Source organism: Chrysemys picta, chromosome 3, assembly GCF_011386835.1.
Source record: "Chrysemys picta bellii isolate R12L10 chromosome 3, ASM1138683v2, whole genome shotgun sequence".
Lineage (NCBI taxonomy): Eukaryota > Metazoa > Chordata > Testudines > Emydidae > Chrysemys > Chrysemys picta.
The window spans coordinates 206,469,496-206,494,221 of NC_088793.1; the positions used below are offsets into that span (position 1 = coordinate 206,469,496).

Sequence of the window (24,726 nt, forward strand, 5' to 3'; positions counted from 1 at the left end):
CACTGATACTGCGTCGCTCCAGCTAGGTCATAGAAGGCTCTGTGTTGTTCGCTGAGGTGGTTTTATTTTGTCAGCGTAGCAGGGGATTTACATTGGCGGGAGGAGCATTGCAATATGTGCACCTCCACTGTTCTGTCGACAAAACTGTGTCATGTAGACAGGGCCTCGCAGGGAGAATCTCGCAAAACTGGGTGACTGGGCAACGAAATGGCAGATGAAATTCACCATTGATAAGTGCAAAGTGATGCACATTGGAAAACAGAGTCCCTACTATAGCTATAAAGTGATGGGTCTAAATGAGCTGTTACCACTCAAAGAGAACTTGGAGTCGTCATGGCTCGTTCTCTAAAAGCTACGGCTTAATGCACAGCAGCGGTCAAAAAGGCTAACGGAGCATTAGGAACTATTAGAAAAGGGATAGAAAATATCACAGTGCCACTATATAAATCCATGGTGTGCCCCTACCTTGAATACTGTGTCCAATTCTGGTTGCCCCCTCTCAAAAAGGCTATGATAGAACTGGAAAACGTTCAGGGAAGGACAACAGAGATGATCAAGGATATGGAAATGCTTCCGTACAAGGAGAGACTAAAAAGATTAGGGCTGGTCAGTTTAGAAAAGAGTCAATTAAAAGGGAATGTGATAGTCTATAAATCACGAATGGTGTGGAAAAAGTGACTAGAGAAGCATGATTGACTCTTTCCCACAATACAAAAACCAGGGGTCACATGATGAAATGAACAGGGAGCAAGTGTAATACAAACAAGAGGAAATACTATTTCACACGATGCACGATTAACTTGTGGAACTCATTGCCATGGGAGGTTGTGATTGGCAAAAGTATAACTGAGTTAAAAAAAGAACTCGATAAGTTCATGGAGGGTAGGCCATTAGCCAAGATGGTCACGGATGTGACTCCTTGCTAGGCGTGACCTTGAGCTTCTGACTGCCAGAAGCAGGGATGGGAAGATGGGTGGATCTCTCCAGAATTGTCTGGTTTTGTACACTCCTACTGAACCGCTAGTACTGACCACTGTCAGTGACAGGATCCTGACCTAGATGGACCATTGGTCTGATCCAGATGGCCAGTTTTATGTTGCTTCCTGACCCTCATAGGTAAGACTAAGATTTTGTCATGGTTATTTTTAGTAAAAGTCACAGACAGGTCACGGGGGAAAAAACAAAAATTCACAGAAGCCTGTGACCTATTTGTGATTTTTTTTTACTAAGAATAACTGACAAAATGGAGAGGGAGGGGGATCCAGCACCCCCTGCTGCCTGCAACGGCTCAGAGCTCCAGGGTCTGAGGCTGGGAGCTCTGTGGTCCCTCCGCCGCCCCAGGGTTGAAGCGGGAAATGTTACGGAGGTCTCTGGAAATCAGAGCCCTGGCCCACCCCAGCCAACTGTGAACCAACCCTGCCTCTAGCCTGTATAACCCAACGAATATTTGGCCTCAATCCTGCAGACGTGTATGCCCTGCTTAACTTTCTTGCAACAGTGGGAGAGGCAGAAGACATTGGTGTGAGATGAGGGAGGAGGGGACTACAGGGAGCTGAGGTCTGTGAGTCTGGCTGCGAGGAGGGTGTGGATTGCCACGGGCACGCAGGGGCGAAAGAAAATGCAGGCCTGTTATTTACCAGGCTGCACGTGGCAATAGACTATATTGGTAAGGGATGCAAGGAGAGTATGGGTCACGATGCAAACTGCAGACACACACACACACAACTAAAATGAATCAATTTAAAGTTTTATTGGGGATAATTACAAGGGGTAAGGGAGCAGCATTTGATTAGCTAATAGAGTTAATGAAACTTAAAACACACAATGACTAAAATATCCACTAACAATATTTATAAACAAAGATGCAGCATTTAGTAATAACTGATACTTACAAATACAAACCAATGCATAATGACCGGCAAACGTAGACACTCTGTTTGAAACACGTGAGCTGAGAGAGAGGCTTCGAGGTGATCAGGCTCGGTTACGGGTGTACACAGGATACACAGGATTCGTTTTTCTTTCTCCTCTCCCTGCCTGCACATGGCAGGCAGCCCATAAAGTACCAACTATGACATCATAGAAGTGTCCTAGGGGATGGGGCCCAAAACCTGTTTGTGTTCGTTTCTGATTGGCACAAGCAAAGTTTACACCAAGTAGGGGAGCAGGTGCCTCAGAGTCTGGCTTCGCCCCCAAAAGGTGAGGAAATGCATATTATTTTAGAATGCGTGCAACACTGAATGACAAAAGAAGAGGCCAGGGCAATACCAGTATGGGCAAGTTTTACAGGATGCAGACAGGAACTCATCTCAACAGAGGGCTGGAGGGAATTACACACAGAAGGCTGGTTCTGAACCGATGCTGGGAGCAGAGGAGGCTGTGAACATGAGCGTGATGTAGTTGTGCTTTCCTCCATGGGAGGGTGAGGTTTCAGCAGAGGTGGTCATAGAATATCAGGGTTGGAAGGGACCTCAGGAGGTCATCTAGTCCAACCCCCTGCTCAAAGCAGGACCAATCCCCAAACTCAATCCCCAAACGGCCCCCTCAAGGATTGAACTCACAACCCTGGGTTTAGCAAGCCAATGCTCAAACCACTGAGCTATCCCTCTCCCCGGGTCTGGGAGCCATGGTACGCTTGGGCAGTAATGCAGAGGTGATGACTTGCCTACGGTGACAGCAGATCAATGGCAGGGCTGGGAGCAGAACCCGGTCTCCTGAGTTTCAGTCGAGTGCCCTGTCCATTTGACTGTGCTGCTTCCTGTGGGATGGGCTAACTGGGCTTTCCATCTGCCGGGATGGCTTTGCCAGGGATCTGGCACCCTCTGACTCCCCCAGTAACCCAGGGCTGGGCCCCAGGTTCATAGGAGATTTAGGTTTGCATGTGGCGCTCTCGCTCATCTCCTGACGGGGATGTTGCCCACAGAGCTCCGATCTGGGGCACAGAATGCCAGGAGGCCTGACATGCAGAGCTCTCTATCTCTAGTCCCCTCTCCTACCAGCTGGGTCCCAGAGGTTCTTCCCTGGAGCGCTCTCTCCCCGAGCTCTCGACCGGGGTTCCTAGGTGGATCATAACCTGCTCCTGCCTCTCTCTCTCTGCCCAGACATTCCCCGTCATGGTGGGCGAGAGGAGGAATGGAAACCTGCTCGTGCACCTGGGGCCCACGCTGCAGGCCCACCCCGAGGAGCTGATCCGGCAGCGCCGGGGCCACGATGGCCACACCGAGTACCTGATTCGCTGGAGCATCCTCAGCTTGGAGGAGGGCCCAGGGAGCAGCACCAATGCCTCTTCAGCGGAGAGCAAAGCGGAGAACATCCTGATGTGGATGTCGGCAGAGGAGGTGTATGCCAACTGCCCGACGCTGCTGGGCAAGAGGAAGCCCGAGGGGCAGCGGGTGAAGGAGGAGAAGGCGCCCAGCACGTTCCCTCCGGACGTCACGCTGGACGAGGCCTCGCTGCTGGAGATGAAGGCTGACGTCAGGAACCTGGTGCAGCGGGCTAGCCGGCAGATGGCCGGGCCCACGGGCCCGGAGTCCTCCATCCTCAACACCATCCACGTGCTGAGCGCGTACGCCAGCATTGGCTCGCTGACGGGCGTCTTCAAGGAGACCGGGGCCCTGGACCTGCTGATGAAGATGCTGTGTAATGAGGAGAAGCAAATCCGTCGCAGCGCCGGCAAGATGCTGAGGGCCCTGGCTTCACATGACGCAGGTGAGATCTCCTGGCCAGGAGCCCCAGAGAAGGGCTGGGCCAGGCCCAGCTGTACTGGGGGGATCCTGGAGCTCTCTGGGAAGGGGAAGAAGTTTATGTAGGGCCCTTTCCAAACAGCTAAGGGACTCGGGACTGGGATCAAGTCCCTTTGTGTATGGGACTGGCTTCTGCTGCCTGAGCCACCCCTGCTCCAACCAGGCGCTGTGCATGCTGCCCCACTGCTGCTGTATGGGTGGCTCTGCCCAGATGCCCCTTCCTAGGGAGCCTGCAGGCTGATGGTACCAGCTGGTACCGTACAGAGCTGTGCTCGCTGTCTGGAGCGGCTCACAACCGGGCGTGCCAGCCTCAGGGCATGGTCAGAAAGCAGGGCAGACGCCCCAGACCAGCGGTATGTTCTGTAATTAGAAACGAGTGTGAACGCCTCACCATGGAGTCACAGACAGTCCCCTTCGGCACTCCAGTCTATCACCGGCAAACTGGACTGAGTGATAGTCACTTTACACTGAAAATCACAACAATATTCAGGTCACTCCCAGTCCCAAAGGACCAGTCACTTACCCAGGTCAGTTGTACCTCAGATTTCAAACCCAAGACAATGCCTCGAGCCAATCCTGTAATAAACGAACTAAAGATTTATTAACTAAGAAGAGAAATTAGGGTTATTTTGAAGGTTAAAATAGGAAACGTGCACAACTGAGTTAGTCTTAGATTTAAGAAGGTACTGTCAGGTTCTATAACAAGTAGCTGTGTGTGTCCTTTAGGGCCAACCCAGGCCAAGCGGCATGGGCGTCTCTTGCTCGTGTTTAGGAATCTTTGCCCCTCTGAGTCCAGGCAGCAAGAAGATCTCAGGGATTTTTATCTCCCCTCCTTGCCCCGGAATCCAAGCTGATGGGATGAGTTCGTGCACAGGTCTCCCCTTCCTGGAGGGAGCGAGGCACGCAGTCAACAAGGTCTCTGTCCTTGGATGGTCCACACTGCCTCATCTGCCATCAGGGGGTCCCCTCGGGTGCAGGGCAAGCACTTTCCCTGAATGAATGCTTCCTTTCCTGTTCAATGAGTTACATAAGTACAGAGGTTTGCAATGCAAACGCTCGATACAACATCACACCACAGGTTACAGAGATTGCAAGTGAAATCAATACAAGCAGCATCCTACCGGATTCAGAAGGTCTAGGCATCACACCCATCATTACAACTCTAATATTTATCTTCCCAAGGCTAACCTGCAGGTGAGCCAGACCGGTTTCCAGCTCCGTATTTGTCAGTGTTCAGTGAGGCTGGGGCCTTGGCATGAGCTGGCATGTGGTCTGCCAGCATCTCACTCACCTGGACAGCCCAGCTCAGGCCAACCTCTAGCTGGAATGGAACAGGGGTGTCTTCAGGTGCACTGGGAAGGGGATGGCAGCTGGTGTTTGGCCCTGCCCATGTGTACAGAGGCGCCTCCTTGGCTTTGTACACGAGCCCCCGTTCTGAGGGGGCCACACTGCAGACTTGGGCTATTGTCTCCCCAGGAGCTGCCCTGCTCTCCTCCCCTGGGCAGTATGAGCAGCACTGGGTTTTGAGACAGTGGAATATGGGTCGAGCCAGAGACCCCGCAGGTTGGGTGCATCTGAGAAACGTCTCTGGGATCCCAGCCCTTGGTTTCCTCTCCAGGAGCTTCCGCCGGGGCGCTGGGAGAAATGGAGAGAGGCCAGGGCGCGGGTGCTGGGAAGATTGAGACGCTCCTGAGGGACGCCGGGAGAAATGGAGAGAGGCCAGAGCACGGGTGCTGGGAAGATTGAGATGCTCCTGAGGGACGCTGGGAGAAATGGAGAGAGGGCAGGGCGCAGGTGCTGGGAAGATTGAGATGCTCCTGAGGGGCGCTGGGAGAAATGGAGAGGGGGCAGGGCTCAGGTGCTGGGAAGATTGAGACGCTCCTGAGGGACGTTGGGAGAAATGGAGAGAGGCCAGGGCGCAGGTGCTGGGAAGGTTGAGACGCTCCTGAGGGACGTTGGGAGAAATGGAGAGAGGCCAGGGTGCAAGTGCTGGGAAGATTGAGACGCTCCTGAGGGGCAGGTGGGAGGGAAAGCACTCAGCTGGTGTGTGTCGCTGCTGCAGGGAGTCGGGCCTACGTTCTCCTGTCCCTGAGCCAGCAGGACGGCATTGAGCAGCACATGGACTTCGACAGTCGCTACACCCTCCTGGAGCTGTTTGCGGAGACCACGTCCTCCGAAGAGCACTGCATGTCCTTCGAGGGGATCCACCTGCCCCAGGTACCCGCAGGGCTGGCTAGCTCGGGGGGAGGGGCACAGGAGCAGGGGGCTTCACTGGGCGGGGGGCTTGGAGGCCTGTCTGGTATGGAGATGGACGGTGTGGTGACAGGAGAGAGCTCAGAGACCTATTGGGGAGGGGAAGGTTGGCTCAGGGTGGCGAGGATGGGGGAGGGTTGGCTCAGGGTGGGCAGGACAGGGGGAGGTTGTGGGGAGGGTTGGCTCAGAGGCCTGTTAGGGATGGGGGAGGGGAGGGTTGGCTCAGGGTGGGGAGGACGGGGGGAGGTTGTGGGGAGGGTTGGCTCAGAGGCCTGTTAGGAATGGGGGAGGGGAGGGGAGGGGAGGGATGGCACAGGGTGGGCAGGCTGGTGGGGGCCTGTTGGGGGTGGGTAGCAATGCTCCAGGACAGGTGGGCAGGCAGGGGGGTGGGAGGGGAGCTCTCGTACCGTGGCTCTGACGCCGTGTCTGTTGCAGATCCCCGGGAAGCTGCTGTTCTCGCTGGTGAAGCGCTATCTGTGCGTCACCTCTCTCGTGGACAAGCTCAACAGCAGCACGGAGCTGGGCGGGGAGCGGCAGGACTGCGCCGTGCCCTGCGCTCACGTCGGGGAGAGGAGCCGCATGCAGCGGGAGTTCGAGTTCAGCATGGCCATGGCCAATCTCATCTCCGAGCTGGTGCGGGTGATGGGCTGGGACCGCAGCCAGAGGATGGAGCTGCTGTCCCTGCAGGAGGGGCAGCCGCGGGTCGTCCGCTCCATCTTCCAGCCCAAGGCTCCCGCCTGCGCCGCCGTCCAGGTGGCCTCCTGCCCACCCCAGAAAGAAGCCAGTGCCTTCAAGACGCGCTCTGCCTTCCCGAGCCGCAGCAGCTATGTGGAGTACGTGCAGGGGAACTTGGTGCGGGGCATGCGGGTGCGCATGCTGGAGGACTACGAGCAGGTCAGCGCTGGGGACGAGGGCGAGTTCCGCCAGAGCAACGATGGCACGCCTCCCGTCCAGGTACGCCTGCTGGCAGCGTGGGGGCTGGGCCAGGGCTGCCGGGCACTTGCCCGGTGTCTGGGGGAGCCTCTTGGCCTGCAGCTCCCTGGTGCCTGGCTGCGTCCTGTTCCTGTGTGGGTTTGGAGAGCGCCGCTGGGGCTGGCGGAGGCCTTGGGCTTCCCTGCTGGCTTGAGGGGTTCTGTGGGCCAGGCTGCTCCTCCTGGGTTGTGGGCAAGCTGCCCTCGGTAATCGGTTTGTGGGGCTCCCCCCAGGTTTATTGGCAGGCGCTGGGCCGCACCTACTGGGTGCACTGGCACATGGTGGAGATTGTCAGTTCGTCTGGCCAGGCGGAGCGGGAAGTCCAGGAAAAGGTGTCCAGCCTGACGGAGAACCTGAAATTGACCACTGGTGAGTGCTTGCTGCTGTGTGATGGCGGGGGCCTGCTGGGCTCTGCCCTGCTCTGCCCATGCTGGGCTGGGCTGGGGCTGGCAGGGCCTGGCCTCACCTGAACCTCAAGCTATTCCTGGGAAGAGGGGAGCTCAGGCCATCTGACCCTGCCACAGGCCTGGTGAGTGACCTTGGGCAAGTGCGTGTCTTCTGTGCCCCGGTTCCCATGTCTAGAGAGGGAGGCACTCCCTTGCCCCACAGGGTGCAGTGATGACACTCCAAAACCCCGGGGAGGTGCCTGGTGCTGGGGCCGTGTGGACACCTCTCTGGAGACATGCATTTGTGCTGGCAGCCTGAAAGAGTCCTGTTTGGGGAGCAGGTCACATGAGGAAGCGAATTAAGGTTCTGCACCCATCCCCCATTTCAGTGGGATCCCCTCCCAGCAAGTCTTCCTTCCCTCTCTGCCCAGGGAGTGCGCACCGCTCCTTTTCTCCCGCACCCCGAATGAAGAGGGAGATATGGCTGGGAGGGGGCCGCACACACACTCCGCTGCCGGGAGACAAACCTATCTAGCTGTCTGGGCGCAGGGGTAATTCTGTGGGCAGGTGAACGGTAGGAAGGCCAGGGAGATGTCGTTTGATTTGTAAAAATCGACAGAATCCTCATTTCAATTATGTCACCCTCTGTGGTGTGGGGTGGGGAGAGGCTCGCTGCCCCCCGGCTCCCAGCTCCAGGTCCTCCAGTCGGTGGAAATTCTGATAACATGGTGTCATCGGAAATGGGTCGAGTTGGGGATCTCTCGAAAGCCCTTCCCCTCCAACACAGTGGGCTCAAACATGACCAACCTAGAACAATGGTGTAGTGTATAGTCGAGAACATTTAAAAATCGCCGGCTTTTAGTTACACTTGAACGCGGGCGTGTCGACGTGCCGCCTCGCAAAGTTAGTGTGGCCCGGAACTGGCCGTTTTGTGTCATCAGTCAGTGCTCAGAACGCAGGTCGGATTTCCTTCGTTAATGTTCCAAATGACTGGGAGCGGAAGGAGAGCTTCAGGGGAGTTTGCCGTCCTCGGCAGAAAAGGAGCAGCTCAGTGGTATTATTAGCAGCTCTGCTTGTTATGCCGAAAGTTTTAATAAGGGACTGGTTAAGACGTGAGCGTCCAACCAGCAATCTCTGGAATCCATCTGCGAACAGTATACGCGTAGTTCCGTGCCATACCTCACATAACGGAATTGATTACAATCCCAGATCAGCTTATTTCAAAATCCTGGGTTTTCATTTGGTCTTGGTTTTTAGGCATCAGTGGGGAGACAGAGTACCGAAGAGTAGCTGCATCTTTGAGGAGCTGCTTAAACAGAACTCTCGGTGACACTTTCGGTAGTAACCCTGACCCTGTCCTAGCACCAGCTGCAGCCGTGAGACAGCAGCACAGAACGCTGGCCTCTGGAGAGAGACGGCCAGTGGGAGCTGGGGCGAGGACGCGCAATCCGCCCGGAGGGGGCAGATGGAAAAAGCTGTTGGAGAAGGTGGTCGAAAGGAGAAGAAGCGAGATGCTGAATTCGCGGATGAACCAGAGCTGGGGTAGGTGGTGAGGAGAGGTGAGAGAATAAAAGAAGAACAGGAGAATAAAAGTAAGGGACTGGGAAGTGAGAAGGAAGGACTGGGAAGTGTGACACTACTGGAAGATTGGCTGCAAAGACCAGATTATCTTCCAGGGAGGCATTTGATTCAGCTGGCGAAGACTCTCGTGTCGCTCTGAAGGTGCTTGGAATGGCTGAGACGGTTACTGATGAGGTCATAAACACTGAGTGAACCATTTAAAGTCCAGCAGGACAATACTTGCTGCGTGACTTCGGTGGGTGTTTTCCAAGAAGCAAACAAACAGAGAACGGCCACCGCCGCAAGGTGCATTTATACCTGCTATCAAGAGGGCCAGTTATCAAGCAGTGGAAGGGCTCTGGAACAGCAGAATGCGTTCAGAACTACCCTCCCTTATTGGGAATGTCTGGATCTCCGAGGATGGACTGATCACCCCCGTTCTGGGTGAAATAACCTGTGCTCCCGAATCAGTCCCTTAGGTAAACAAATGCTCACGTTCACAGACTGCATGTTCGCCACCTTACAGTGTTTGGCCAACAGCCTGCCTTGGCCGGAGGTGTGAGTGCGGTGTCAGTGACACGTCTAGCAGAGACCAGGGATGACTTTGAGGAAGAAATGTTTTCAGTCCTACGTGTCAAGGCTAATTTCTCTAGGATTAGCCGAGATCCATGTCTTCTTTTTTTTTTTTTGTAAGTAAGCCGTGCATTCCTGTGTTAAAGTCTAATTAACAAAAAATGATTTTGAAACATTTTCTCGACTAAAAAGCGACAAAGAGTCCTGGGGCACCTTACAGACTAACAGACGTATTGGAGCATAAGCTTTCGTGGGTGAATACCCACTTCGTCAGACTGTACATCTACATAATTGCTCTAGGTTTGCCATGTTTGGTACCATTGTGTCTGTGGGGGAAAGAGCTTCAAATGGTCCCCAACGAGACCCATTTCTGATGACACACTCTTGTCAAAATTCCCACCAACCAGAGGACGTGGAGCTGGGAGCTGGCGGGACACAGAGTCCCCCTTCCCACCTCCTCCCTGCAGAGGGATAGCTCAGTGGTTTGAGCACTGGCCTGCTAAACCCAGGGTTGGGAGTTCAATCCTTGAGGGGGCCACTTAGGGATCTGGGGCAAAAATCAGTATTTGGTCCTGCTAGTGAAAGCAGGGGGCTGGACTCAATGACCTTTCGGGGTCCCTTCCAGTTCTAGGAGATAGGTATATCTCCATATATCTTATTTCTTTATTTGAAATGATGATTCTGCTGACTTCTGTGAATCAAATGACACCTCCCTTACCTTTTGATTACTACCTTATCCTCGGAACGAGAGTTCGCTACCTCATGCTTCCAGCCTATAGGGCCAAACGTCCTGGGCTGCCTGACTGGCCCAGGCCGGCTGTCCCCTCCTGGCTCAGATGGTCCTGCAGCAGGGTAACTGTCCTGCTGAGGCGCTCAGGGTTTGTCTCTGCCTTGCTGTGCCCCCATGCAGTGACCCAGACGTTTTACTGCAAGCCCCTTGGGGGGCTGTACTCCCTGCCCTACCTGACGGAGCGGCCGAGCGAGGACTCGGAGGCCCTGAGCCGGGCCGAGTGGTGGGAGCTGCTCTTCTTCGTGAAGAAGCTAGACCCGCATGAGCAGCAGGAGGTTGCCCAGCTCATCCGGCAGCACCAGGAGGTAAAGGGAGAGGGGACCGGGGGAGATCAGACGGCAGCTAGACCCAGCTTTCCTTCCGCTGCTGCAAGGTACCCATGTCACAGAGCGTGTCTTCCAAGAGCTACACGTGCAGTTTATTCCCGGGGGAGCAGGCTGGAGAGGAAAGCCCTATTTGTCCCAGGGCTTCCTGCCAGCAGCCCCTCAGTGCTGCTGGGTACCCCACTGTCCCCTTCTCAGGCCCTGAATTCACAGCAGCAGTTTGGATTTGCTTCCCAAACTCTCCTTCTACTCTGGTAAAGAAAGTCTCTGCTGGCGTCTCTCTTTCTGTGCCTTTAAGCAGGCAGCGAACACACAGACTTGCCCTGAGGTTAGCGGTGTTGTTTGTGAGGAGTAGCCCCTCTGCAGTCCCACCGATGGGCTGCTCATCCATTCCCAGACCCGTGCTCCGAGCTGGGTTCTGGCGGTGATGGACTCAGCTGTTACATCTGCCTCCCTGGCCTGGAGCCCTGAGAACTCCTAACCTGGTCACTCTCTGGCCTGTCCCGGGTTCTGGACGGCTAGTGTACCCTGTCCAGCTCCTCCTTCAGCTCCCTTGTTCTGGGAGGCTTTCGTAGACCCGGGGACAGGCATGGTGTAGGAGTGTGACCAGAAGAGAGGGGAACTGAGGAGCAGGTCATTGGGGCTGACGTACTGGGAATGAGATGGAGCTGTGGGCGGAGGCAGAGGATGGAGTGGAACAGGGGAGCCTTGGGAAGAGCGGAGCAGACTGAACCAGGCGAGTAAGTGGGGGACCAAGGACTGCAGATGGAACAGAGGGAGGAGAAGGAAAGAAGAGACCAGCTCTTTGCGAAACTGTGTCCAACAGACTCCAGATGGCAGGTCACAGGCATGGGGAGGTGCTGTCAGCAGCCACTGGGACATTGATTGTAGGACGAGAATTGGGCTGGCCTGGGGATATCCCGGTTGGACTATCATAGAATGTCAGGGTTGGAAGGGACCTCAGGAGGTCATCTAGTCCAATCCTCTGCTCAAAGCAGGACAAATCCCCAGACAGTTTGTTTTTGTTTGTTTGTTTTTTGTTTTTTTTAACCTTAGTTCCCTAAATGGCCCCCTCAAGGCTTGAACTCACAACCCTGGGTTTAGCAGGCCAATGCTCAAACCACTGAGCTATCCCTCCCCCTCACACTAGCCTGGTGTGAGGTCGGTTCTGGCTGGCTTGGGGATATCGTGGTTGGACTAACCCGGTGTCAGGTCGGTTCTGGCTGCCCTGGGGATATCCTGGTTGGACTAGCCCAGTTTCAGTTTGGTTCTGGCCGGCCCGGGGACGTCCCGGCAAGGGGTCGGTTCTGGCCGGCCCGGGGACGTCCCGGCGAGGGGTCGGTTCTGGCCGGCCCGGGGACGTCCCGGCGAGGGGTCGGTTCTGGCCGGCCCGGGGGCGTCCCGGCGAGGGGTCGGTTCTGGCCGGCCCGGGGGCGTCCCGGCGAGGGGTCGGTTCTGGCCGGCCCGGGGGCGTCCCGGCGAGGGGTCGGTTCTGGCCGGCCCGGGGGCGTCCCGGCGAGGGGTCGGTTCTGGCCGGCCCGGGGGCGTCCCGGCGAGGGGTCGGTTCTGGCCGGCCCGGGGGCGTCGTGCCGCTGAGGATTAACCCAGGCCCTGCATTTCCAGCTGTCGGAGCTGGATGAAGAAGCCCTGATCCAGCTGTCGGTACCGGTGGAGCTGGCCCAGAAAGTGCTGCGGGAGCTGAGCAAGCAGTGCGAGGGCTGCACCCTGAGTGACCTGCACAGCTCCCATGTCTACAGCAAGTACTTCCTCCGCCCAGGGGGGGCGCAGCCGGGCGGCCCGGGGCTGGACGCAGCCCCCTCGGAGTCCGCCGAATCCCTGGTGTCCAAGAAACCAAAGAAAGACCCTCCCACCGCCAGAGTGCCTGCCCCCGCCCCGGCCCCCCCAGAGAAATCTGACTGCCAGCTGTTCAGCGAGCTGCTGCGAGCGGAGGGGCTGCCCTGCCCGGAGATGGCGGAGGAGAAAGCCAAGGGTACGTGCCGGCCGGGGAGGGAGCTGCATGTCGCCATGGCTGGGTGCTGGGCTCTAGCTAAAGAGGGTCCCTGCTGGCCAAGGGGGGTCTGGGCAGGGGAGACCCAGCGATTGGCTCGGGGAGGGGAAGCGCCGCGGGGAGGGGCTGGCCGGAGGGCTCGTGGGGCAGCCTGGGGTTGACGGGTGTTTTGGTCCTGGCCAGTGTTGTGCAGCGTGAAGGGGTCGGGGAAGAAGAGCTCGTTGGAGAGGATTGCAGAGGTGGTGGAACTGATCCAGAGGTCCAGCTCCGAGGTGGGGCTGCAGCTAGCCGGGCTCAGGTTCATTATCAAGACCCTGGAGGAGGAGGCCGGGCGAGAGCGGCAGGTCATCAAACCCGAGGGCGGGCTCACCATCAGGTCAGTTCTTTGGCGGGCCCAGGCCTGGAGGTGGCAGGGCAGTGCCTCCCTGGAGAGAAGGGGCAGGAAAACCAGCTGCTCCTGTCTGCAGGGGCCGGCTGGTGGCCGGTGTCTGTCTCTGGCGCGGGCATTGCCCGTGGGTGACGTTTCTATTAGAGCAGTGCCAGGGGATGCCAGTCAGGGCTGGGCGCCTGGGCTGTGCTCACGGTCCTGGCTCCAGAACCTTACGGTCTGGCTACAGCAACGTAGAAAGGATTTGGGTGTGTGGGGGGGTAACGGATACGTCACCGATTGTACGGCCGGCAGGGACCGTTGTGATTGGCTGGTCTGATCCTGTGCATCGCGCAGGCCAGAGAGCGTCACCCCGTCACTCCTGCATGGGACTGAAGTCTCCTGGGTTAGTGGCACCATGGAGCCCAGTAAGTGGTGGGCTTTGGGCAGATGGCCCCTCCCCGCGTAGCGACCGCAAGCCGTGGAAGACTTGCCCCATCCCTGGGAAGCTGTTCCCATGGCCGGTCACCCTCCCTGGTAAACAGGTCTCTGATTTGAACTTTGCCGTGGTTCTCCTTCCACCTCTGTCTGCTGGATCAAAGAGCCCCCGTGTCAGCAGCGTTCTCCCCAGGCAGGTGCCTACAGACTGCGAGCAGGTCTCCTTGCCCTTCGTCCGAGGAGCGGCCTGGATCCAGCTTCTTTAGTCGCTTGTTGTGAGGCAGGTTTTCCAGCCCTGGGTCCTTGCAGCTCGTTTCTGACCCCTGTCCGGTTTCCCTGTACCAAGTGCGGACACTGGCCGACCATGGGGTGACTAGAACATGATGCGCAAGGACCTTTCTGGGGAGAAAACACTAGTGCTAACGGGCCCGTTAGTCTAGCAGAGATGGGCAGAACCAGAACCGGTGGCTGGAGCTGAAGCCAGACACATGCCTGTGAGATGTAAGGCCCAGATGTTTACCAAAGAGGGTGATAAGAACGGCCACATGACCAACGATCCATCTAGCCCAGTATCCTGTCTGCCGCCAGTGGCCAATGCCAGGTGACCCAGAGGGAATGAACAGAACAGGGAATGCTCAAGTGATCCATCCCCTGTCGCCTATTCCCAGCTTCTGGCAAACAGAGGCAAGGGACACGATCCCTGCCCATCCTGGCTAATAGATATTGTTGGACTTATCCTCCATGAATTTGTCTAGTTCTTTTTTGAACCCTGTTATAGTCTTGGCCTTCACAACATCCTCTGGCAAGGAGTTCCACAGGTTGACTGTGCATTATATGAAAGAAATACTTCCTTTTGTTTGTTTTAAACCTGCTGCCTATTAATTTCATTTGGTGACCCTAGTTTGTGTGTTATGAGAAGGAGTACATAACACTTCCTTATTTACTTTCTCCACACCAGTCATGATTTTACAGCCCTCTATCATATCCCCCCTTAGTCGTCTCTTTTCCAAGCTGAAAAGTCCCAGTCTTATTAATCTCTCTTCATACGGCAGCCATTCCAAACCCCTAATCATTTTTATTGCCCTTTTCTGAACCTTTTCCAAGTCCAATAGATCTTTTTAGCTATGGGGGGACCACATCTGCACACAGTATTCAAGATGTGAGTGTACCATGGATTTATATAGAGGCAATAGGATATTTGCTATCTTCTTATCTATCCCTTTCTTAATAGTTCCTAACATTCTGTTCGCTTTTTTGACTGCCACTGCACATTGAGTGGATGTTTTCAGAGAACTATTCACAATGACTCCAAGAGCTCTTTCTGGAGTGGTAACAGCTAATTTAGACCCATCATTTTATATGTATAGTTGGGATTATGTTTTCCAAAGTGTGCATCACTTTGCATTTATCAATATTGAATTTCATCTGCTGAGTCATTGGAAGAAACTCCCATGGCAGGGGTGGATTCTGCACCTCTGGATAGCTGGAAATCAAACCTGGCTGCCCTGCTGGGACTCCTGTGAGGGTTTGGGGAGTGGGGGACGGGGTGGGGCCAGGAGGAGTGGGAGGCCTGTAGGGGGCCCGGGGATCTGGTTTCTGGGCCAGAGCTGACCTGGAGCCACGCAGCAGGTCAGTCCCCGGTTGCCGAAGCCCGGCTCCTCACCCGCCCGCCGTTGCTCCCCGCAGGGAGAAGCTGGTGAAGATGCTGGTGGAGCTGCTGACCAACCAGGTGAAGGAGAAGCTGCTGGTGGTACTGGCGCTGCGCCTGCTCTGCGTGCTGATGGCCAAGTACGACTGGCGCGTGCTCTTCGCCACGGAGGGCGGGGTGCGTGCCGTGCTGGCCTGCATGCAGGAGTACGCCCCCTCGGCGCTGGTCCAGCAGGCCGGCCTGGCGGTGAGTGCGCGCCGGCAGCCGCGGGGCCGGGCATCTTTCGGGGGGAGAAGTGCGGCTCACGGGGAGGTGGTGGCTGTAATGGGCTCAGGTGGGGACATGCCGGGATCCTGCGTGGGAGAGGGCGGGGTGGGGTGGCCAGTGCGGGGATCCCAGGGGGATGCCAGGATGCGTTGGGCAGCCTTGTGTTCTCGGCCTGGGGCTGGTGCCGCCGGCTCTCCTCCCTGACTGGCTCCCTTGGCCTCCCAGGCTCTGAAGGTGCTGGTGGGCGCCGGGACCTGCGAGCTGCTGGGTGCCAGCGAGAAGCCCTATCCCCTGAACCACGCTGATGCCCCGATGATGTGGGAGATCTTCGCCAGCATCGGCTCCGCCTCCAGCAAGGACTCGGACAGCCTGCTCTGCGCCCTGCCTGCCGCCATCCGCACCATGCAGGGCACCGCTGGGTATGGGGGCTGAGCGGGGTCATTTCCGTGGGGGCAGTGTTGGGGGGAAGCTCCCTGGAGGCTGTGGGGGGTGTCTGACCGCCCCACAGACCCACTGAAGAGGAGCAGCGGCTGGTGCCCACGGGCACTCACCCTGGCGCTCTGTCCCGCAGGGCCTCGTCGGCCGTGCAGAACGGCCTGCTGGTGGCCGGCCTGCTGATCGACAGCCACCGGGGCCTGGCCGAGCAGCTGGTGAGCTGTGACATCCACTCGGCCCTGCAGAGCTGCTGCCAGGGGGGCCAGGACCCCGCCGCCCCCAGCCACGCCAACGAGACGCTGGCCCAGATCGCGCTCGGCCGCCTGGCGGAGCACCAGCTCCCCACGAACCTGGACACGGCAGGTACGGAGCCCACCCCTCCCCCCGCGACAGCCCCTGTCTGAGAGCCTGGACACGGCAGGTACAGAGCCCCATGCCCCACAACCACCGCTGCAGCCCCTGCCCAGCCCCGCCTACGAGCCTGGGAATGGCAGGCACGGAGCCCCCAACCCCTTCCCCTCCACAGCCCGTGTCTGAGAGCCTGGGAACGGCAGGTGCGGAGCCCCCTGCCCCCCACCCACAACCCCATCTGAGAGCCTGAGGACGGGGGTTCAGGGCACCTGGTGCCCCCAGCCCCACACTGCCTGCGAGCGTGCAGCCGGCAGCATGCAGTGCCCTGCTCCTGCCCCGGCCCCACGGCTCTCTCCCTGTGGCAGAGGCGGGCTCAGCCCTGGAGCTGAAGGACGTGGACGTGCAGACGCTGCTGGGCCGCCTGCAGGAGGGCAGCCTCTCCAAGGAGCTGGTGCTGGCCCTGGAGCGCTGCGTCTGCGACGAGGCCGGTCCCGAGAGCGAGGGGGCCGAGGCCCTGCGGGACCCCCAGCCTTTCCTGCTGCTGCTGCGCAGCCTGGAGCAGCTGGGGGCCGAGAAGGCCGTGCAGCTGGGGACCCTCCGGTGAGTGCGGGGCGCGGCCGGGTCCTCGGGGACACTGGGGGGGGGGGCGGCTGGGTCCTCGGTGACACTGGGGGAGGGGCGCGGCCGGGTCCTCGGGGACACTGGGGGAGGGGCGCGGCCGGGTCCTCAGGGACACTGGGGCGTGGGGTCCTCGGTGACACTGGGGGGGGGGCGCGCGGCCAGGTCCTCAGTGACACTCGGGGTGGGGGGCGGCCAGGGATCCTGGGGTGACACTGTGGGGAAAAGGGGGAACTGGGGATCCTCAGGTGACACTGGTGGGGGAGGAGGGGGCCAGGGAGCCTCGGGTGACACCGGGGGTGGGGGACCTTGGCCAGGGATCCGTGGGTTGTGCTGCGAGAGTGTGGCTGGGATGTCCCAGGTTGGAATGGGAGCCAGTGCAGGGGCCTGTCTGGTTGGGGCTCTCCTGGGGCTGGGGGTGGCTGTTTTGGTAGTCAGGGTTGGTTGGGGCTGTCCGGGGCGGGGTGTTTTGGGGGGTCGGGGTTGGTTGGGGCTGTCCGGGGGGGGGGTGTTTTGGGGGTCAGGGTTGGTTGGGGCTGTCCCGAGGCGGGTGTGTGTGTGGTCAGTTGGGGTTTCCCGAGGCAGTGGGGAGGGATGGGGTGAGGGTCATGAGGGGCGGGGGCAGGCATGGGGTGAGAGTGGCCCGTGCAGCCAGAGGGCCGGGCACACGGGGGGGATCGGGGCACTGGCAGCCGCCGGCCTCTCCCCTCAGGCCCCACCTTTCCCCGTCTCTTGTGCAGGATTTTGAACAAGCTCCTGGACAGTTACCAGGAGGAGGCGCTGCCCTGGCACAAGAGCATCGAGCCCTGTCTATCCTCCATGAGCGCCCCCAGCACCGAGCGGGAGGTGAGGGGGCTGGGGGGGACCCTGTCGGGGGGGAAGGCGGGAGTCCGGGAGCAGGACGTGGGGGCAGGGAGGGACTCCTCAGTCAGCCCCAGTTACGGGCTCGCGGCAGGAATTGCTGGTGAAGTCTCTGCCCGGTGCCTTGGCTCGTAACAGCCCTGATCTGCGCCAGGCCTGTCCCGGGGAAGCTGGGCCTGTGGCCCCCGGCATCACCCTTTTACTCAGTGCCCCCCAGGCCAGGGCTGGGGCCTGTCTCTGTTCTGTCAGACTCCAGCCCGGGCCCCGCAGGAGCTGGGAGCCGCCCTGCCCCTGGGAGCTGCACTCCCCATAGCCCAGACGGGCGGAGGGCGACTGGCCCAGGGAGAGCAGGGACTCGCCCCAGCCCCCTGGCAGAGGTGGGACTAGAAGCAGGTCTCCTGGCTCCCAGGCCGGTGCCGCCAACCCCCAGGCCGCGCTGCTCCCTCTGCAGGTGGTGCAGGAGTTCGTTCGCTTCCTCCACCGCCTGGCCACCACCAACAAGGACTGCGCCGTGGTGATGTGCCGCCTGGGCACCAAGGAGGCCCTGTCCAAAGCCCTGGACAAGCACAACTCCAACCTGCTGCTGGGATCGGAGCTGCGGGACCTGGTGACCGACTGTGAGAAATACGCCAGCCTCTATCAGAAGCTGACCACCAGCATCCTGGCCGGCTGCATCCAGGTGAGCCGGGGCACGTGCTCGGTGTGGGGTGTGCGTCCTGACCCCGCCCAGGTGAACAGGGGCTCTGCCATGAGGGAGACACCCCCCCTCCCCCCGCCTGGGGCGGCCTGCCCGATGGGTGGGTGGAACCTCTGCCTGCCGGGGCGCTGATCCGGGTCGAGAGCAGCCGGGGGCCACAGGCTGTCTCTGAAGGGTGGGGGGGAGCGAGGAGGGCAGGATGTTTGTCTGTGGGGAGGGGCTGGTGGTCTCTGCAGGGGGTGGCCTGGCGTGAGGGAGGGCATGACTTTTCCCCATGGTGCAGCCTGGACTGCGGGGTCCCCTTAGCTCTCCCGCCTGGGACGCCTTTTACACTGCTTTGCTGGGAACAGCCACTGGTGCAGGCTCTGCTCACTCCCAGCCCCCAGCGCGCAGTCGCTCCCAGCTGAGTACGTGCTGCTGTGCCCAGCCGTCCATGAATTACATACAGGGTGACACCCGCAGAGCCCCCGCCCCAGCCTTGCCTCTTGCACTGCGCCGAACCCTCCCGGGCAGCGTAAGCTCCTCACTCGTCATTCCAGCTCTGGAGATCATGCGCCAGCCTTTGGTGTCTCAAGCAGAGGTTTCCCAAACACGTCAGTCAAACACACGGGTTTAGATAGAGCCATGAGACAAGACTATTAACCAGAGAAGGGTGGATTTTAAGTGACACAGGTGGGAAGGCAGAACAGTCAGAACTGGTCACAAAAGGAATAAAAGGAGAAACCCACAAGCGAATTCCTAAACTTTACCAGGACTAGTAGGTTTAAAAGCAAAAGAAGGAGTTTTTCTCCCCAGCAACTGCAACACGTTTCACAGGCTGTGTCTTTTCCCAGCCTGGGACCACTTCCCCCTTTGTTCAGCTCCTTGTGCGTCGTCCTTGTCATGAGCAGAGAGATGGACAGAGGATAGGGGGGCGAGGGACATTTCCCCCTTTCTTATACTCCTGCCCTTTGTGTTGGAAAAATCCGTGCTGGGTCATGAGGTCAGGCAGTGCTGTTGCGTACCTGAGCTCCAAACTGCCCTCCTGATGAATTGTAAGTTCCTAGTTTCCCTCCCCGCACCCCCAGCTGGTGAATGTCTGATTTAGTACTTAACAGCTCTTTGGTACTTTGCTGGCATGCTAGGGTGTCTTCGTCTCTGAACAATTAGTTTGTGGGCGTTACCCAAAACGGCACCTTATTTCAGTAACAATCATGCAGTAAAATCTCCTAGCTATACACACAGTGTTGTTAAACACATCTTAACAGGACAATGATATTCAGCAGTTTATGAATTTTCAAATGATACTTCACAAGGCGTACTTTGTACAAAATATAACCATATACAAGTGGTGAACATGGGGTACAGGGTGTCACAGAGGTTGGTGGTCTCTGGAAGGGGTGACCAGGGAGTGGTCTGCAGGTGGGGAGAGGGGTTGGTAGTCTCTGGAAGGGTGTGGGCAGGGAGGGGGTGGTGGTGTGTGAAGTGGGGGGAGTGGCCATGGGGCAGAGGCTCTCTCTGGATCCAGTTCACTCAGTTCCCCCCTCCCCACCTGTGGGGCTGCGTTCCTCGGGGGCTGGTTGCTGCCCAGGGTCCAGCGATCGGGCAGTGGGGGAGGGGGCTGCCAGGTCCCCCCCATTGATGGTTTGTGCCCTCTTCTCTTCCAGATGGTGCTGGGTCAGATTGAGGAGCATAGACGGAGTCACCAGCCCATCAACATCCCCTTCTTCGACGTCTTCCTGCGCAACCTCTGCCAGGGTCAGTGCTGGGGGTGTCGCCCGGGGCCCCCCTGCCCCAGCTGTGCCCCCGCCCAGCTCCCTTCAGCGCTGTCCCCTCTCCCTGCAGGCTCCAGCGTGGAAGTGAAGGAGGACAAGTGCTGGGAGAAGCTGGAGGTTTCCTCGAACTCCCACCGAGCCAACAAGCTGACGGACAGGAACCCCAAGACCTACTGGGAGTCCAACGGCAGCACCGGCTCGCACTACATCAACATCTACATGCACCGCGGCGTGGTGGTCAGGTGGGGCGGGGGCTGTGGGTACTGGGCCCCGGGGGGGTATGGCTGTGTGGGCCGGGCGGCAAAGAGCATGTCCCGGGGCTGCGGGAGGGATCAGGTGGGAGTGGGGGGGCTTTGGGGTGGGGTAAGCATTGGGCAAGGGGTGGCAGGGTGCATGAGGTGGCACAGGGGTGTTCCCAGGGATGGGGGTGGGATCAGGTGGGCAGGGGGTGGCTGGCTGCCCAGGGTGTCCCGGGGATGGGGGTGGGATCAGGTGGGCAGGGGGTGGCTGGTTGCCCAGGGTGTCCCGGGGATTGGGGGGGGTTGGGCCCAGGTAACAATGTGGCGAGGGATGGCAGGGTGCCCGAGGTGGCACAGGGGGGCTGCACATGCTGGTTCCTGGCTGGGGTGGGTTCCCTTTCCACTAGCCAGCCATGCAGGGCCCTTGTCTGTGTCCACGGGTACTATACGCCCTGCTGGGATGGCTGTTGGCACTGTTGGCCCAGAGCAATGCAGCGCCAGGTGCAGCCCCCCAGGAGCTGGGGTCGGGGGCTCAGGGGCTCCCGTTTGGACCGGCGGCCATACGAGGCTCTGAGCCCGCTGGCGGACATGCCCCTCGGGACGGGCACCGTAGGCTCCGGCCTGGAGCACAGCCCAGAAATGGGCCAGTGCCGATGCTGTGGCTCTCCCCGGCTGCAGACAGATGAGCCTGTTGGTGGCCAGCGAGGATTCCAGCTACATGCCAGCCCGGATCGTGGTCATGGGAGGAGAGAACCCGGCCAGCATCAGCACCGAGCTCAATACGGTGAGTGTGGCCCAGCCCGCCCTGGACAGGAGAGGGGGTCCTGTGTCTTGGGGGCTCCCTAGCAGGGCGTGCGCAGGCTGAGAGCTTCGCACCTGCCAGCGCCCACCTCTTCTGGTCAGTGTGGAGCTGGGGCAGCCCGGCCCAAGCCGGCGGGGCCACAACTGCCTTGCAGTTGGGGCAGGCAGCACCCGAGGTGCAGGGAGTCGCCAGCCCCAGGCCTGCAGGCCCTGTCCTGGCGGGCACGTCACCAGGGCTCTCCTAGGCGGGCAGGAGCAGGGCAGGGCCCCGAGCTCAGGGTCCGTCTCCAACGCTGGCCAGGACCAGCTGCTCCAGGGGGTGGTGCAAGACACCCCAGTGGCTAAGTCCTGGCTTCCCCTCCTGTCCTGCTCCTCGTCCGCCCCGTGCAGGCCTGGCACAGTCTGCCTTGTCCTAGCTGCTCCCCTTTCTGCTGCTAGACCCTGCCACCCTCCCGCCCTCTGCTTCCCCAGACCTGTTACCCACCTGGCCCACGCCCGAGTGAGCTGCCCTGGGAAACCTCTAGCCAGAACCCAGAGGCGCTGTCTGGGCTGGGCCGTGTGCCTAGCTTGGATTGTGCTAGTCTCCGCTGCACAGTGGCCATAGAGCAGAGGAGGGACCGAGAGGAGCCGCCTTCCAGCCCCCGAGGCAGCGCTGAGTTCCAGGAGGTCATTGGGGAGGGACGTGGGGGTGGGCGGGGCAGACAGGCAGGCCTGCATGTTCCTACTGGGAGCAGCATGTACATCCGTGCTGGCGGCCGGCCGGGTGTGCGGGGAACTGGGTCTGTGCTTAGTGACGGCGCTGGCACCAGCTCTCGGCACGGCTGGGCTGCTCCTTAAAGCCGCAGCTCCTGGGGGCAGGTGATTCCATGAGAATCCCACCTGTCACTTCCCGAGTGAGGCTCTAGCCCCCCCCGCTGCAGAGAAAAGCTGGAAATTGGGACCCCCCCAGCTCCAAACCCAGTGGATGGGCCTGATCTGGGCGCTGGGGCTGGCGGTGCTGGGAACCTGCTCGGCTGGCTGCGTGCAGACGGAGCAGGGTCAGTTACAGCCCCCTGGGCATTGGGAGCGGGGTGTGACGCTGGGTTAGTAGCACCACTCGGGCTGGGAGCCCCAGGGGTACGATGGGAGATCTGGGTCTCACTCAGACGGGCCACTGGTCTATGGCTGTCGGCCAGTTCCCGTGCCCGGCGGCACCTCTCCATCCCCATCGGTTCTGGTCTCTGCGGCCTCTCCTGGTGGGTTGACAGCAGCTCCTGAGCGCGGTGGAGCTCCCAGGGGCTGGTCTTCCATTGGCCCTGCCGGGAGGGGGCAGCAGGGAGCGGTGGAGAGGTCTGGCGCGTCTGACTGCTCCAGCAGAGCCGTGGTTTCTGTCATCTCCCCAGGTGTGGCTGGGAGGGGCCCTGGGGCTGCCTGACGGAGCGGCAGAGGTTTTGCTGGCTAGTCCCGTCCCAGTTGCTGGTCGTCTCCTTGCCCCGTCCCTTTGGGGCCCGTGTTCCTGCACGCCGCTAACCCCACGGCTTCACTTCACGTAGCTCTGGGGGCTGGGCCTGGACAACACTCCCGTGGGGCGAAATCTCTTGCGGCCTCGTCATCTCTGTGTCCTGATGGCTTATGTCTCTCCTGCCCCCCCCCAGGTGAACGTCATGCCCTCGGCCAGCAGAGTGATCCTGCTGGAGAACCTGACCCGCTTCTGGCCCATCATCCAGATCAAGATCAAGCGCTGCCAGCAGGTGGGTGTGCTGGTGGGCCCCCGACGGGTTCGGTCACAGGGACCCCCTTGGGACTGTCACCTGATGCGCAGAATTTGCCTCTGAGCCCGTTTTTCCCTGCCAGCTTGGGACTCCAGAACCCTGCCTTGTTGAGCCAGACATGCTGGCCTGCTGCAACCCGACCCAGGGTCTGGTCCACGTCCCCAAAGCTGCAGATTTAACTGAAAACAGCTCAGCAGGTTTCCTATTCTCCAGCACCCAGACACCCAGCTCCCAATGGGATCCAAACCCCAAATAAATCCGTTTTACTCTGTATAAAGCTTATACAGGGTAAATTCATAAATTGTCCACCCTCTATAACACTGATAGAGAGAGATGCACAGCTGTTTGCTCCCCCAGGTATTAATCACTTTCTCTGGGTTTATTAATAAACAAAAGTGATTGTATTAAGTATAAAAAGTAGGATTTAAGTGGTTTCAAGTAATAAGAGACAGAACAAAGTAAGTCACCAAGCAAAAACACGCAAGTCTAAATACATTAAGACACTGATTACAGGTTATACCTCACCCTCAGAGATGTTCCAATAAGCTTCTTTCACAGACTAGACTCCTTCCTAGTCTGGGCCCAATCCTTTCCCCTGGTCCAGTCCTTGTTCGTTCCAGCAGACATCTCAGGTGGTAAGCAGGGGATTTCTCATGACTGGCAGCCCCCTTTGTCCTACTCCACCCCCTTTTATAGCTTTGGCACAAGGTGGGAATCCTTTGTCTCTCTGGGTCCCCACCCCTCCTTCTAAATGGAAAAGTACCAGATCTAAGATGGATTCCAGTATCATGTGACATGGTCATTGTCACTGTAAGATCTAGTCTCCATTCTTCCCGGGCTGGCCCACACCTACACAGGTAAATAAACCATTTACAACCAATTGTCCCAGTCACTGGGAGCCATCACGATTCTAAGCCACCATTAATGGCCCACACTTTGCATAATTACAACAGGCCCTCAGAGTTACACTTCATATTTCTAGCTTCAGATACAAGAATGATACATGCATAGAAGTAGGAGGAATATATTCAGTAGGTTATAACCTTTGTTATGATACCTTACAAGAGACCTTTTGCATACAGCATATTCCAGTTACATCAGAGTCACACTCACAAGCACGTTTCCATAAAACATACGGAGTGCAACGTCACACCCCCGTCCCTGTGTGCGGCCGAGCCGGTCCCTGGCCTCACTCGCCCCCCGCAGGGCCTCCACGGGCAGCGAGAGGCCTGGCCCGGGGCGCCCCGCGGGGAGTCGCTCGGCCTGGCGGGCCCGTGTCTAACCGGGGAGGTTTGTGCCCTGTGCAGGGTGGCATTGACACGCGTGTGCGTGGCATCGAGATCCTGGGGCCCAAGCCCACCTTCTGGCCGATCTTCAAGGAGCAGCTGTGCCGGCGCACGTACCTGTTCTACACCACCCAGGCGCACACGTGGTGCCAGGAGATCGCGGACGAACGCATGCAGCTGCTGCAGCTCTTCAACAGGTGAGGCCTGTACCCGGGGTCCCCCCAGCGCTGCCCAGAGCCCCCGGCAGTGCCCTGCCCTGTGTGTGTCTGTACCCGGGGTCCCCCCAGCGCTGACAGAGCCCCCGGCAGTGCCCTGCCCTGTGTGTGGCTGTACCCGGGGTCCCCCCAGCGCTGACAGAGCCCCCGGCAGTGCCCTGCCCTGTGTGTGCCTGTACCCGGGGTCCCCCCAGCGCTGACAGAGCCCCCGGCAGTGCCCTGCCCTGTGTGTGCCTGTACCCGGGGTCCCCCCAGCGCTGACAGAGCCCCCGGCAGTGCCCTGCCCTGTGTGTCGCTGTACCCGGGGTCCCCCCAGCGCTGCCCAGAGCCCCCGGCAGTGCCCTGCCCTGTGTGTGGCTGTACCCGGGGTCCCCCCAGCGCTGACAGAGC

The 24,726-nt window shown here is 59.1% G+C and overlaps 1 protein-coding gene across 2 annotated transcripts in view; it reads left to right on the forward strand.

The window, feature by feature from the left end:
- Positions 1-24,726, forward strand: part of LOC101937453 (cullin-9-like) — a 37,040-nt gene that overhangs the window by 5,463 nt on the left and 6,851 nt on the right. For both annotated transcript variants that reach the window (XR_010600000.1, XM_065589878.1), the window contains exons 2-19: positions 3,102-3,708; positions 5,806-5,960; positions 6,432-6,950; positions 7,202-7,337; positions 10,398-10,582; positions 12,224-12,590; positions 12,792-12,984; positions 15,100-15,307; positions 15,554-15,747; positions 15,900-16,126; positions 16,480-16,714; positions 17,473-17,578; positions 18,045-18,272; positions 19,937-20,027; positions 20,115-20,286; positions 20,962-21,067; positions 22,719-22,814; positions 24,143-24,318. Coding sequence is in view for 1 of the 2 variants with exons in the window: in XM_065589878.1 (XP_065445950.1) it covers positions 3,102-3,708; positions 5,806-5,960; positions 6,432-6,950; positions 7,202-7,337; positions 10,398-10,582; positions 12,224-12,590; positions 12,792-12,984; positions 15,100-15,307; positions 15,554-15,747; positions 15,900-16,126; positions 16,480-16,714; positions 17,473-17,578; positions 18,045-18,272; positions 19,937-20,027; positions 20,115-20,286; positions 20,962-21,067; positions 22,719-22,814; positions 24,143-24,318 (4,001 nt within the window). In the remaining variant the exon portion in view is untranslated. The remainder of the gene's footprint in view (positions 1-3,101; positions 3,709-5,805; positions 5,961-6,431; positions 6,951-7,201; positions 7,338-10,397; positions 10,583-12,223; positions 12,591-12,791; positions 12,985-15,099; positions 15,308-15,553; positions 15,748-15,899; positions 16,127-16,479; positions 16,715-17,472; positions 17,579-18,044; positions 18,273-19,936; positions 20,028-20,114; positions 20,287-20,961; positions 21,068-22,718; positions 22,815-24,142; positions 24,319-24,726) is intronic.